At 38.1% G+C, this 15,988-nt stretch overlaps 1 protein-coding gene across 1 annotated transcript in view; it reads right to left on the reverse strand.

Moving 5' to 3' along the window:
• The window catches only part of TPST1 (tyrosylprotein sulfotransferase 1), a 67,415-nt gene that overhangs the window by 32,408 nt on the left and 19,019 nt on the right, over positions 1–15,988 (reverse strand). The window contains exon 2 of the mRNA XM_036409761.2: positions 11,573–12,518. Within this exon, the coding sequence (XP_036265654.1) occupies positions 11,573–12,417 (845 nt within the window). The 5' untranslated portion in view covers positions 12,418–12,518. The remainder of the gene's footprint in view (positions 1–11,572; positions 12,519–15,988) is intronic.

Consider the following 15,988-nt stretch of genomic DNA (forward strand, 5'->3'; position numbering starts at 1 on the left):
GCTAGGGTTGCCTCTGGCAATGGAAGAAGCAAAGCTTTCCACACACCTTGGCTGGCTACAAAGTTTCAATTATAGAAAATAAATAAATCCCAACAGGAATGGCTGCCGCCATGGAGTGAGCAGAAGGCTTGGCTCCACTCCAGGCTACAAAGTTTCAATTGTAGAAGATAGATAAATCCCAGATACCAGGGACTCTGCTTGAGTCTCCAGGGGGGCGTGGCTGCTCTGCAAACCACCACAGGCCCCTTTCCAACTCTGTGGCTGCTACCATTTTTGTTGGGATTTAGTTATCTTCTGTCATTGAAACTTTGTAGTATTGAGTGGAGGCCTGGGCCAGCAAGGGCAGGTGGAAAGCTTAGCTTCCTCCATTGCAAGGGAAACTCAAGCCTCCCTCCTGCTCTCCATGGCCACAGCCATCTTGGTTAAGTTTATTTGCATATTCGCTCCTGATTGGATGGTGGCCATGACTTTGTGGGCATGGCGGAGATATGGTCAATTTGCATATTACTCTTTTATTAGATAGGATGTACTTTTATGTATTATCATAGAATTATTTTAATTTCTATCTGTGACTATCACTATTATATACAGTATATGATATATATTATCTTTTTATTGATCATCTTAAATCACCAATTTTGGTTTTTATTTATCTTTCTACTATTTTTACCTATTTTATTAATTTTAGCTTTTAATTGCATTGATGTTAGAATCCTATGATTCTTGGCCCTGGCTGGGTAGCTCAGTTGATTAGTACATCATCCTAATACATCAAGGTTGTGGGTTCGATCCCCAGTCAGGGCACATACAAGAACTAATCAATGAATGCGTAACTAAATGGAACAACAAATTGATGTTTCTCTCTGTAATCAATTAGTTTTTTTAAAATTTAAAAAAGAATCCTATTACTACTTTGTGAAAAATTCCATACCATTGTCTAAATTCTTTTTTATTTGGGCCTATTTCTTATTCTGTTTTTTACAACTTATCAAGACAGATCGATTTTGATTCACATGCAAGGAGAATTTATTATTAAAGGAGTGAGAAGGGTCTCATTAGAAAGGGTAATAGAGCTTCATCAGCAGCATTAAACTGGAGGTTCCAATTGGTATGTGCAGTGAAGACTAAAGTATGGCTCAACAAGAAAAGTTGCTACTTAATGTAAACTCAATGCAACATGTATAATGTGTGTGCACATTCCTGTCCCACTCCAGTCTTTAATTCTTGTCCCACAAAGGCAGGAATTTTTGTCTCTTTTGTTCACTGCTGTATCACGAGTCCCTACAATGGTGCCAAGCACATATCAGAAGCTCAATAAATATTTATTGAATAAGTGAAGAAACTGGAGAAATCTGTTTCTAATTCTTCAGAGAAAATTCAGCATTTCTAGCTTTAGATTAATAGCTAGTACAGAGTCAAGAGAAAAAAAATCCCTCTCCTCCCTGATTAACCTTCCTCTCCTCTGTGCCCTGGTCATGTCCCAGTCCTTATTCTTCAGTTCCTTGAACATTCTGGGATGAAAGCAGCTCTGTTGTGGTTTTGTCTCTCGTTTTATTTTCTCTGTGTAGCAACATCTTGGCATTTGACCAGCCCTTGAATTCTTTGCGAGGAACAGATTTCATTTGTTTTTTATGGCCTACAAAAACACTGTAGTTGTAAAAACACTGGCACTTCAATTTCTCAAAAGTCCTCTCACTTGCTCATTCTGCCTTGATCCTCCAGTGGGAAATAAACAGAACCAAGCTGCTTTAATGTTGCTAATAATTGCCCTTAGTCCATTATAGACTTCAAAAATATCATTTGTGACAAAATACTTAAATATTACCTAAAATCAAATAGTGTAATCAGCAGATTCATCATCAGACCTAGTTTGTGTTTACTCAAAGGTAAATAATTTTAACATGCTATGTCTGAAGGCTTTTAGCAGTTACAAATAATTAAAATTGGTTGAATTTCCTTCCAGAATGACTGCATAGTATTATTTATCTCTGGTTTAAACAACATTAATAGAGCAATATATATATTTGCCTAAGCAACCTAACAACCAGTCAACCGGTTGCTATGACATGCACAGACCACCAGGGGGTAGACACTCAACTCAGGAGCTGCCTCCCTGGTGGTCAGTGCACTCCCACAGCCAACCTCCCTTGGCCAGCCAACCTCTCATGACCCCGATTGCCAGCCAGGCTGAGGGACCCAACCCATGCACAAATTTGTGCACTGGACCTCTAGTAATGATATACAGTATATTTCTTTGAGATCTTAACCTATCTTTCATAATATGGAATACAGAAGGTCATCAAGAGCAGCAACTTTTTTTAAGTGTTTAACTCAAATTTTTATGTCTACACCTATGTAACCACCACCCAGAAGACAGAGAACATTTCCAGCCTCCAAAGTGGGTCCTCTGTATTGCGTCCCAGTCAGTACCCCAAAGATAACCACTATTCTAACTACTAATACATCAGTTTTACCTACTTTTGAACTTTATATACATTGAAACTTATATACTCGTTTGTGTCTGGATTTTTATGCAAAGGATAATATTGATGAGATTCAGTCATATTGTATCAGTAGTTTGTTCCTTTTTTATTGCTGAGTAGTATCTCATCATATGAATGTATTACCTTATCCATTCCCATGTTGGTGAACATTTGGATTTGTTTCCAGCTTTTGGCTATTATAAATTGTACTGCTATAAATATTTTTGTATGTCTTTTGATATAATTTCATCATGTGTATAACTTCTTTCTGTTGCATATATACATACCCAGGAGTATATTGGATTAATCATAAGATAGGCATATGTTTTTGCCAAGTAGCTATAACAAATAGTTTTACCAAGTGGCTATACTAGTTTACTCTCCACCAAGATTAAAAGTGCCACTTGCTTATATCCCTGACAACACTGTTTGTCCATCCATTCAATATTTACCATTTTGATGGAAATGTAGAGGTATCTCACTATGGGTTTTTAAAAAATATAATTTTATTGATTTTAGAGAGGAAGGAAGAGGGGGAGGGAGATTGAAATATTAATGATGAGAATCACTGATTGGCTGCCTCCTGCATACACCCTACTGGGGATTCAGCCTGCAATCCAGGCACGCGCCCTGGATCCTTCAGTCTGCAGGCCAATGCTCTATTCACGGAGCCAAATCGGCTAGGGCTCTCATTATGGTTTTAATTTGCATTTCCTGATGACTAATAACATTAAGCCTAGTCTTTTTTAAAAAAATATTTTTATTGATTTCAGAGAGGAAGAAAGAGAGAAAGATAGAAACATCAATGAAGAGAAAAAATCATTGACCAGCTGCTTCCTGCATGTCCCTTACTGGGGATTGAACCCACAATCCAGGCAAGTGCCCTGACCAGGAATCTAACCATGACCTCCTGGTTTATATCACTGAGCCAAGCCAACCAGGCAAGCCTACACTTTTACTTACTTACTTACTTAGAATTAGAATGGTGAAAAGATCTCACCCTATTGATCTATTCAAAAATTATATATTGAATGAAGGAAAGAGGCAAGACTCCTTAAAAGCAGAGAAGAGAGAAGTGTGGTTCTATCATTATTTTCTTAAAGCAAGTGATCTTTGGAAGCCCTCCTTTTTCTAGGGACCAACTAAGCCAGTCCTGAGTCAACCTATATAATTGACTTTGCCTTTTAAAAACATTTTTTATATGGATTAGAATCTAGTGTTCTTTCATTTCAGCCTGAAGGATTCCCATTAGCATCTGTTGGAGGCTGCTATGGAATTCTCCCAATTTTAATGAGGATCATCTCATTTTCTTTTATTTCTGAAGGATAGTTTTGGCAGATATAGAATTCTTACTTGAGTTTTTCCCCAATTAGCACTGTGAATATATCATCCTGCAGCCTTTCAGAATCCATGGTCTCCCATGAAAAGGCAGCTGTTACTCTTACTGAAGGTCCCTTGTATGTCATTTATTGCTCTTCTCTTACTGCTTTAAAGTTTCAGCATCTTTCTACAGTTTGATCATGATGTGTCTAGATGTGGATCTCTTTGGTTTTATCATACTGAAGTTCACTAAACTTTTGGAATATGTCAATACATTTTTTCATTAAAACTAGGGTTTTAATTTCTTTCTTTTAAAGGTGGGTTTGAATTTTACTTATTTATTTATTTATTTATTTAGTTAGTTAGTTAGTTAGTTAGTTGTTGTTAATCCTCCCCCGATGATATTTTTTCCATTAATTTGTAGGGAGAGTGGAAAAGAGAGGGAAAGAGAGAGGAATATTAATGGGAGAGAAACACATTAATTGTTTACCTCCTGCACAAGCCCAGACCAGGGCCCGGAGTAGGGAGGAGCCTGAAACTGAGGTACGTGCCCTTGACTGGGGGTCCCTTCTATCCACTGAGCCAAATTGGCTAGCACTTAACCATTATTTCTTCAAACAGACTTTCTGCCCCATTCAATAGCTCCTTCTTTCCTTGTAGAATTCCCATTATGTGTAAACTAGAGGCCCAATGCACAAAATTCGTGCAAGATAAGGCCTTCCTTCCCCTGACTGCCAAAACTGGCTTCCCTCATAGCCCCTTCTTCATCTGGAAGGATGTCCAGTCTAATTAGCGTATTATGCTGTTATTATTATAGATTAGTACAGTTGATGAAGTCCCACACATCTCATAAGTTCTGTGTGCCTTTCCCCCCTGTTCCTCAGATCGGACAATAGCAATTGACCTATCTATATTTGTTTTCTTTCTTTTTTTCCATTTCTAATCTCCTCTTGGACCTAATGAATTTTTCATTTCAGTTATTGTACTTTTCAACTCCAGAATTTCCATCTAGTTTATTATTATAGTTCTATCTTGATTTTGATATTCTCTATTGGTAGGACATTATTCTCATACTTTGCTTTATTTTTTTATTTTTTTTAAATGTATATATTTAAGGCATACAATGTTTTTAAATATACAGAACATTGTGAAATGAAAACTACAATAAGGCTAACAAACATTCACATCCCTCTTTTTTTTTTAATGTGGTGATAACACTGAAGATTCACTCTTTAGCAAATGTGAAGTATTATTAGCTACAATCACCATGTAGATCTCAAGAACTTATTCATTCTACATAATGAAAGCTTTCTGCCCTTTGACTACCATCTACTTGGGAGATATTGATCAAAGGGTAGGAAATTTCATTTACTATTCAATCTGAGAAACGGGTGAAGAAAAGTGTACATAACCTATGATACCATTGAGACATCATACCCCCCAACTCCCTGACTCTGGTAAGCATTATTCTACTTTCTACTTCTATTTATTTGACTTTTTAAGATTCTATATACATGTGGGATCATGAAATAATTTGTCTTTGTCTAGCTTCCTTCACTTAACAATGTATTCCAGGTTCATACATTGTTTTCACAAATGACAGGATTTCCTCCTTTTTAAGGCTGAATAATATCCCATTGTACATATGTACCACATCTTCCGTATTCATTCATCTGTCAACAATGCTTAGGTTGTTTCCACATTTTGGCTATTGTGAATAAAGCTTCAGTGAATATGGGAGAACAGATACTTCTTTGAAAAACTGATTTAATTTCCTTTAAATATATGCCCAGAATGGGTTTGCTAAATTATATGGTAACTCTATTTTAAATTTTTTGAGGAAAAATTTCATACTATTTTAGATAATGGCTATACCAATTTACATTTCCATCAGCAGTGTACAAAGGTTCCCTTTTCTCCACATTCTCAACAACATTTTTATCTCTGCTCTTTTTTATCTGAACTGAAATGAGATTTTATCTCATTGTCTTTTGATTTGCATTCCTCTGATTAGTGCATTTTCATATACCTGTTGGGCCTTTGTAAGTTTTCTTTGGAAAATGTCTATCAAATCCATTGCCATTTTAAAATATATTTTATTGATTTTTTTATAGAGAAGAAGGGAGAGGGATAGTTAGAAACATCAATCAGAGAGAAACAGCTGCCTCCTGCACATCCCCTACTGGGGATGTGCCCACAACCAAGGTACATTCCCTTGACCAGAATCGAACCTAGAACCCTTCAGACTGCAGGCTGACGCTCTATCCACAGAGCCAAATCAGTTAGAGTTCCATTGCCATTTTTAACTGGGTTATTTGGGTTTTTCGCTCTATAATTGTATGAGTTCCTTATATAGCCTGGGTATTAACCACTTATTACACACACGGTTTGCAAATGTTTTTTCCCCCCATTTTGTAATGTCTTTTCATTTTGTTGATTATTTCCTATGCTATGCACAAGCTTTTAAATATATTTTTATTGCCAAAACCAGTTTGGCTTAGTGGATAGAGCATCGGCCTGCGGACTGAGGGGTCCCAGGTTCGATTCCAGTCAAGGGCATGTACCTTGGTTGCGGGCACATCCCCAGTGGGGGGTGTGTAAGAGGCAGCTGATCGATGTTTCTATGTTAAACTATTCTTCCTTTAGGTGAGTGGTTCTCACCAGGAGTGGGGAGGCGGAATATCCTTCCTTCGCCCCATCCTCAGAGGGCTTTTGACAATGTCTAGAAACATTTTTGGTTGTCACACTTGGGAGTGGGAGCTGTTACTGTGTTTCCTCTGAAAATAAGACCTACTTACAGGTTTCCTTCTGAGTGAAATATAAGGCATCCCCCGGAAAATAAGGCCTATCTCCAGACTCTTGATATTGCAATAAACAAGCCATTCAAAGACAATTTGCACATGGAAATTAATGACTACATTGAAATAGAATGGAGAGAAATCAGCATGGAAACTTTGTGAAACCTAAATTGCAAGAAGTTGTTACTTAGGTGAAGAATTCATGGGAGAAAATCACTGACAGTTGCATTGCAAATGCACTGTGAGCAGGCTACTTTGACAAGAAGTACTCATTTAAAGACAGTGCTATTGCTAAACATGAGAGATTTGGTCCACTGATTCTGAAAGAAATGGAGTCACAAGAAATTCACGAGGAAATTCAGGAATTGGATTGTTATGATGATGTTCCAGAAGATGATGACATGATTGTCATTGAATAAATGAGTAAATTCTTGATGCTGTAGGATTCAGTTTGTTTGGTTTTTATTGACAACTACCATACTACCGTATCGTATACAGGTAATAAATTTCCTTTATTTTCATTTAACAATAAATGTGTACTGTATTCTTCTTCATGGAAAAATAAGACATCCCCTAAAAATAAGACCTAGCGCATCTTGGAGCAAAAATTAATATAAGACACTGTCTTATTTTCGGGGAAACAGGGTACTAGCATCTCTTGAGTTAGGCCAGTTGATGTGCTAAACATCCCATAATGTACAAGAGGGCCTCACAACAAAGAATTATTGCCCCAAATGTCAACAGTGCCAAGGTTGATAAATACTACTTTGTTTCTCAGTTTGATACCATATCTTTCAGGAAAGCCTTCCTGAATAAACCAGACTGAGTTAGATACATCTTCTTGGATTACCATAGTACTCAGCGTTGTATTGTACAACCAAATGTCACTTAATGACAGAGATAAGTTGTTAGGAAATTTTGTTATTGTACAACTATTATAGAGTGTACTTCCATAAACCTAGATAATCTATTCTAGACTACTACATACCTAGGATTATGGGATAGCATATTGCTCCTAGGCTACAAACCTATACAGCATGTTACTATGCTGAATACTGTATCTGTGACACAATGGTGAGTATCTGTGTATCTAAACATGTCTAAACATAGAAAAGGAATACGTAGTAAAAATATGAAATAAAAGATTTTTTTAAATGGTACAACTATATAGGGCATTTACTATGAATGGAGCTTTGCAGTACTGGAAGTTACTCTGGGTCAGTGGTTGGCAAACTCATTATTCAACAGAGCCAAATATCAACAGTACAACAATTGAAATTTCTTTTGAGAGCCAATTTTTTAAACTTAAACTTCTTCTAACACCACTTCTTCAAAATAGACTTGCCCAGGCCGTGGTATTTTGTGGAAGAGCCACACTCAAGGGGCCAAAAGGCCGCATGTGGCTCGCAAACTGCAGTTTGCCAACCACTGCTCTGGGTGATCAGTGAATGGGTGATGAGTGAATGTGAAGGCCTAGGACATTACTGTACACTTTATAAACACTGTATCCTTAGGCTATCCTAAATTTTTTTTTTTAATTTTTTCTTCCTTCTGTAAGAAATTAACCTTAACTGTAACATTTTTACTTTATAAACTTTTTAGTTTTTTGGTTTTTTTTTAACTTTTGACTCCTTTGTAATAATACTTAACTTAAAACACAAGCACACTGTAACATTATTATAGTAATGACAACAGGAGGCAATAGGAACTTTTCAGCTCCATTAAAATTTTATGGAACCACTGTCATAAATGTGGTCCATCGATGACAATGACCAAAATGTCATTATGTGGTGTATGACTCTATATGAATCTGCTTTTTCCATTATATCACATGTGACTTTCAACCAGGCACCTTAACGTTGTTCCTAGCACATAGTAGGTACTCAGTAGAGTAGCAGAGACTGCTATCTGCTTTCCCTAATATCCAAACTATTCCTCTTAGCTAAAAGAACACCAACCCTCAGTTGGGCGCATGGTCATTTGGAATAAATACTACATTTCCCCACCCCCTTTTATATATGGTCATAAAACTTAGGTAAGTTATGGCCAATGGAATGCAAGAAGAGCTACCTGCAAGCTACTAGGAAATATCCTAAAAAAGTACTAAATGCCCCTTCTTACTTGCCCACTCTACTCCAACCCTGCTGTTTAAGACATAGATGATATGACTAGAGCTCCAACTTGGATCATTTAGATGATGGAGCCAAAAGCTGAAGCAGCCTTGGTATGTCTTCTTTTATATAATTAGCCACTATTTTTGTTTAAAACCATTATTATTTTGGATCTCTATTTTTTGCAGACACCTAATCTAAAATAATAAATAATCTAATACCCAACTTCTACTTTTTGTCATCAATTGCCATATTCTTCAATAAAACACAAATTGTGTTTTATTAATTTATGTTCTTATTCTACTTTGTTATTCTTCACTGACATATTCTGAAATAAATATATATTTTTCTTCTGCTGTTTTCCTTTTTCAACCTGTTTTGTTGTCAATTATAGTCCCTGTTTATTCAATCGCATTTCTCCAGCTAAGAGTTCTCAGCTACTTATCTCTTCAATTTGATTTGCAAAAGAAGCACAGTGATTTCCACAACTCCAAAGGCATTCCTCTTAGATGGTATTTGATTAACTGGTTTTTTAAAGATAAATTTTCTGCCTTCACAAAGTATAAGTAATCCAAAGTAAATAGGCTTGTTCTCTGATAATTTAATGAAAAAATATAATATTTATAAAATTCTCTGGAATATTTTAATTTGAGCTTATTGAGTTCAGGTAATTCTAATTTGCATGCTATTAATTTTACATGCTGTAAAAGTGATCATAATTTATAGGAATACAGCCTGTCTTTGTCTTAATTTGCTCATAATATTCTTGTTATTCTTAAATCTCTATTCTTTGTACCCCCTCAAAAATATCTCCATTTTTTATTTTTTTAAAAATATGTTTTATTGATTTTTTTACAGAGAGGAAGGGAAAGAGATAGAGAACCAGAAATGTCGATGAGAGAGAAACATCGATCAGCTGCCTCTTGCACACCCCCCACCGGGGATGTGCCCGCAACCAATGTACATGCCCTTGCCGGGAATCAAACCTGGGACCTTTCAGTCCGCAGACCAACGCTCTACCACTGAGCCAAACCGGCTTTGGCATATCTCCATTTTTTAAAACTTTTTGATATTGTTTTCACTTATTAAATCTCCCCTTGCTATGGATTTGATTTCCAGTTGTTTTTTCTTATTAGAAGCTTTAGAGTTGTCAGTTATCACATTCTTATTCTCTTGTACTTACCCTGCTATTATATTTGTCATTCCAACCTATTTGTGCTTAAGAGTTACATATGCCTGGCTGTTCTAAGAATGGACACACTTCTCTCTGAATTATGGTTGTGATTCATGTACTTGTTCTGTTTAAGCAATCATTACGTTGTTCTGTTTTTCTGGTTTTGTTTTTGACCTAGTAAATTCGTTGGCTAATCCTTTCTCCCATCCTTGAGTATACATTGGTGGGCTTTTTTGTTATTGTTACTGATTTTTATTTGTTCCAGGTAATTTTATAGTACCTTAATGAGCCTAATAGAAACAATTGTACATTCTAGTAACTTCTTAAGTATTCCCAGATGGAAATGGCTGAAATTCCACAAAAATTCCACAATTCATAAAAAGAGAGCAATGAAAATAGCTTACTGAAAGGTGAACATGGTGGTAAATGGATCTATCACTTATTTCTATTTCTTACTCAAAATATTTAAGAAGCAGGTCTCAGCAGTAGATACCATTCACTAATCAGCAAGATCCTCTTCCATATTCAATCACTAGGAGAATTCTACTGCAATACATCTATTTGCATAAAGTATTTTCCTTAAATTGTACTCCCCCTGCCTTCTACACAAACATTTATTTTAAAAAGCAAAACATTTTCATTGATTTCAGAGAGGAAGAAAGAGAGAGTAAGAGATAGAAACATCAATGATGAGAGGAAATCATCAATTGGCTGCCTCCTGCAGGCCCATTTCTGGGTTCCAAGCCTGTAACCAGGACATGTGACCTTGACCGAAATTGAACTCAGGATCTTTCAGACAACAGGCCGACATTCTATCCACTGAGCCAAACTAGCTACACAAATATTTCTTGAAAAATAAAGGCAAAAACACACTTTAAAATGTCTTGATTTTTTCTTTCTTTCTCTACTCTCTATTAATTTGGAAGAATGAACAACTACTATCTATCTATATTAATAAAAGGGTAATATGCTAATTAGACTGTGTGACCTTCCAGGAGACCTTCTAGACATTCTTCTGGACAAAGCCATGGTGTCGGGGCCAAGATAGAGACAGACCAGACACAGCCTGGGGTCCTCCTGTGGTCCTTCCCTGACTAACTTCCCACGTCTCTCTGTGGCCCCAATCTTGCACCAGTGGGGTCCCTTGGCCTGACCTGCACCCTCTCACAATCCGGGACCCCTTGGGGGATGTTGGAGAGCCGATTTAGGCCCGATCCCACAGGTCAGCCCAAGAGACCCCACTGGTGCATGAATTCATGCACTGGGCCTCTAGTTCATGAATAAATGAATGAATGAAGTAAATGAAAGGATCTATAATGAACAAGCTATTTTTAAAAACTTATTGATACATATACATCCCATATAATAAAAGGCTAATATGTAAATTGCCCCCTCAGGAGTTTGACCGGAAGATCGGAAGTTTGGGAGTTGTGACATGCACTGACCACCAGGGTGTGGTGTGGAACATGGAGGGGACCAGCAGCGGCAGGGCGCTGAGGGAGCAAGGGAAGGAGGAGGCGGGGAGGCCAGAAGGTGGGGAACCTAACTGACCCTGATTACCAGCCAGGCCTAGGGACCCTACCCATGCATGAATTTCATGCACCGAGCCTCTAGTATATATACATATACAAATACATCTTTATTAGCTGAATATAGGATCAAAGTAAAAACAAAACATCTACTCACTTTGACAGAGATACTCCACCAGCTTTCCCAATCATCTCTTCATGGTGTAATACTGAGTGGTTCCATGGAATATGGAGGAACTTTAAGAGTGTTCGCATCCACCGTTCAGGATGTAAGACAAGTTGTTCATAGTGAACTAACATGCATTTTTTATAGCCAACCTCCATACACTGGTTATACATGGTTTCTATGGCACGATTCCACTTGGTCAAACAGTCCCTGTAGCTGTTCAGGTCAAACCCGGCTATAGTAACTTTTCGAGAAATCATTGAATGTACTGACGCCCGGCCATCTCGGACCATCAGGAGAAATTTGGCATTGGGAAATAATCTAGCAAGGTAAGTTAAGGACTTCAGGGCAAAGGGATCTTTATTACATAAATAAGGAGCTGGCTCCCCGTGCTTAACAATGATTTCTAGTAAGAAAGCTTGCATGGCAGAATCCAGCACTTCATCGGTGACACCAGCCTCATCCAAGCGTATTTTCTCTTTACTCGACCGTGACCACATCTGCTTCAGGGCCAGGATTCGAGGAATGACCCTGGTTTCCTCTCCACAGCGAATATCAGGATGTGCATCTAACATCGCCCTCATGAGTGTGGTTCCGCTCCGAGGCACACCTCCAATAAAAATTAAAGGCATATCTTTATGATAGGCAAAGGATTTGTTGGCTTTGATGTCCAGGCCAATTCGCACAGTCGTCTTTGTGCTTTCCAATTTGAGAGGCTGACTACGTTCCTCTATTCGGTGATGGCATTCCATGGCGTGTTGGCCCAAGTAAAACACAGTCACAGAACTAATCACCAGACATGCCAATAGTAAGTTCTGCTTCAGTTTTGCAACCATCTTGATGTGGTTATCTTTTTATTAAACAGATATTTTGCTCAAAATTATTTCCAGAAAATGTTCAGGCCATGGAGATTCTTTTCCAGAAAGATGATCAACATCTAATGGGAAAAGGAAACAATTATATTATTAAGATTGTTTATAAATTAGTCATCAGTTACAATGATAACATTTTAGCTACAAAGAAGCCGAAGCTCTTAGATCCTTTAATATTCTTAGAACACAAATATACAAAAGTGTGAGCAAAAATAAATCAACATTTCCAATCAGAAACAGCTTCTTAATCTGACAATTCTAAAACTATGCACAAAATGGAAAATCCAATAAAACTACTTTCATTAGCAAATCAAATGAATATTTAGTATGCCCAAGCATATCTCAAGTCTAACCCAAGGTTCATGTCTGGTATTTAGATTTGATTCATCCCCAAAAGCCATTATCTCCACATTCTAGTATGGAGAGAAATTATAGAAAAATATACAACTTATAAATATTTAAAATAGATTCAGTTTATTCATCCCACGGATTATTTATTTGGGTACTACTGGACAGATACTTGGGTGTGGCTGAGGATAAACTTTGAAAAGGACAGCAGTATAGTGACCCATGGTCTCAGGAAATAGTCTTGTGAAGAGGCAGATATGCAAACGACGACAATAAAATGCAACCAGAGCCTTAGTAGAAATAAGCACAGTGGACAATGGAAGTATAATTAAAAGCAACAAATTAAGTCTACCTGAGGAAGCTACAAAGGTCTTATAGAAAACTAGTGACCCGGTGCATGAAATTTGTGCACATTAAGAGGGAATTAATTGGAGGAAATATTTTAATATTGCTATTTGCCCTTTCTCTATAATAGAAGTGTCAGAGATGAAAGAAAATTAGTAAAATGTATATTAAAATCTTTCTCCTGTCAGAGTCTGGGTCCCCACCCACCCACATGTGCCTCAAAATCACACGAGACCCAGGCTTGGCCAGGCCCACCCCCCACTAAGCCCCACAGGCAGGCAGGTGCGGCCTGAGATGCCCTGGCTCGGGCTGGGGGGGATGCGCCTTGAGGTTCCCTGTCAAGCCCCACTGGGCAGAGGGGAGCGGGGTGTGTGTGTGTGTGTGTGTGTGTGTGTGTGTGTGTGTGTGTGGATCATGGCCTCAGGTCCCCCAGCCCAGCGCCAGAGCAGGGGTGTGGGGGGGCAACGCAACTGAGGTTCTCCCAACTAGCCCCGTGGGTCCCCTGTCAAGTCCCACATGGCAGGGGGCAGCCTCAGGTCCCCTGGCCTGGCACTGGGGTGAGGGGTGCAGCCTGAGGGCCCCCAGCCTGGCATCGGGGCGGGGGGCGGGGGTGGTGGCCTGAGTCCCCTGTCAAGCTCCATCAGGTGGGGGGGGCACAGCCTCAGGTCCCCTGCCCCAGCCCAGCACCATGCAGCCTCAGGTCGCTGCACAACAGATAATTGTATCAACACAATTTGGGGAGATTTTTTTCAAGTTTTAATATTAGTTGTATTTTAAACACTGTCTCCCCAACACACATGAGCAGGGAGAGTATTTCTACAGCCTTTCAGGATGTTTGAAAGTAAGCGTGACAGTGGTCAAAGGCCTTGTAAGGGATATATAAAGAAAAAGAAGGGGATTTTTTGCTCCCCCAGAAACATTCACATTACTTTTTACTAAGCTTATGAAGCCTGCTATTCTCTCTTTGGATGTTTCTAAACTTGGAGAATCACAGAATTATAAATCATGAGTGCTAATGGGACCTCCAAATCATTTGGTCCAATGTTCTCATTTTATAGATACACAAACTGAGGTTCTCACCACCATCTAAATCTTACCTGTTCTTCAAAGGCCACTTTTCTTTTTATTATGTATATTTTCCTTACTCCAAAAATATTTTAAATTCCTGAGGCTTACAGGATCTTGTCCACGTCCCTGTCCCCTACCACAGCATGTGTCCCGGGGTTCATTTGAACAATAGCTTTGCTGGAACAGCATGCTTAACAGAACCAGGTCACCAGGTCCACGGAGCCTTCAAAGAGAATCAGTAAACTAACCAAACTGGGAAGTACATTTCTCTAGAAGAGAAATGCTGTGGAGCTTGTGGACTCTATTCACACCGTGATACTAATTCTTCTCAAAATCTTGAAAAAAAATTAGCCCTATAATTTAAGAAGTACTGGACAGGAAAAGCTGGTTTAACCATTTCCCTTAAATATTCAATCCCTATGCACATGCATTGCATACATGTGAACATACACACAGGGGACTCGTTCCATTACTTTAAACTCTATTTTACCGTATTTTCAGACAAGCAGTATAAATATTTTCTCAACTGGGACATTTGAAGAGCTGAGACTGAGCCAGAAGGGAATACTGTAAGTTTAGTCTCATTTTTATCTCCAGGGGGAAGAAAAAAGCATTGAAACACTATAACAAACTTATCTGAGAAATCACTATTAATAGCACTGCCCTTTCCCAGCAAGCTAAATAGAAGACTCCCAGAAATACTGCTCTACAGAATGAGAGAGTGCTGACATTATACTTTTATGCTTACATCTTTGCAAACTTTATAAACATTTTTAATTTTAAAAAATCAGCATCATTCAACAAAAGTAGAAGTACAGAGTCTGGTAGTCAGCAAGACCATGTCCAACACGCAGTCATACACACAGGTCCAAGCACATGCACTGTGCTTTTATAATCACAGAAGTGGCCATGTGCTAAGTCCAAAGAGATGCTACATAAATGTCCAGAAAAAAGATAAATTATAGGAACAAAATGTTCTCTTAAAAACTTTTTCGTTAATCATTAGCTCCTTGCTTCCCATGCCTATTTATGTTGCAAACTAATGTTGCAAATAGCAACAGCCAATGCCATTCTGTCTGCTGTCTAAAGTTCAATCTACAGGGTATGGCAAAAGGTTTACAGTTATTTGTATGGAAAATAATACAATAATTAATAAGTAATACTAAAAGAATAAATCCTGTGTTTTGTGTACTCACAACCGTAAACCTACTTTTGCCTCATCCTGTATAGCTGGTTTCTCTATTCACTTCTAGCTCTTGAACTTGCCAATTAATGTTTCTAGGAGTTAATCTGAATAGCTTTGCGAATCAGCAAATAAACCCATGTTGCAAGATCAATCCTTAAGTCAGCTCATGGTCAGAGCACAAACATGAGAGCATGTTTTTCTAGCTACACATTGGAGGTCAGCCCTAGACCCACTGACAATAAATGGCAAATAGTAAGAAGACCATGTTATACACAGCTGGTGATCTCTGGGAGTCTGCTGGGACACATATTATTAAAGAAGCAGTATACTAGGGTTTTGTTTTCAATAAACACCATGGTCAGGAGGGAAAAGAGTTGGTCAAATACTAAGAACTGGACCTAATGCCTAGAACACAACAGAGATAAAAGCACAAATTAAACTGGAGCATAACTTTATTAACAGTTCCAGTTAAATGAAATTGTCTCAGAAATATCTGAGGGCAGATATATGAATGGGGAGAGGGTTATATATGAAATTAGATGGCTATGAGTTAATAAATGTTGAAGTGAATAATGAGTACTTATGGTT

This window comes from Pipistrellus kuhlii, unplaced genomic scaffold, assembly GCF_014108245.1.
Source record: "Pipistrellus kuhlii isolate mPipKuh1 unplaced genomic scaffold, mPipKuh1.p scaffold_m20_p_4, whole genome shotgun sequence".
NCBI lineage: Eukaryota > Metazoa > Chordata > Mammalia > Chiroptera > Vespertilionidae > Pipistrellus > Pipistrellus kuhlii.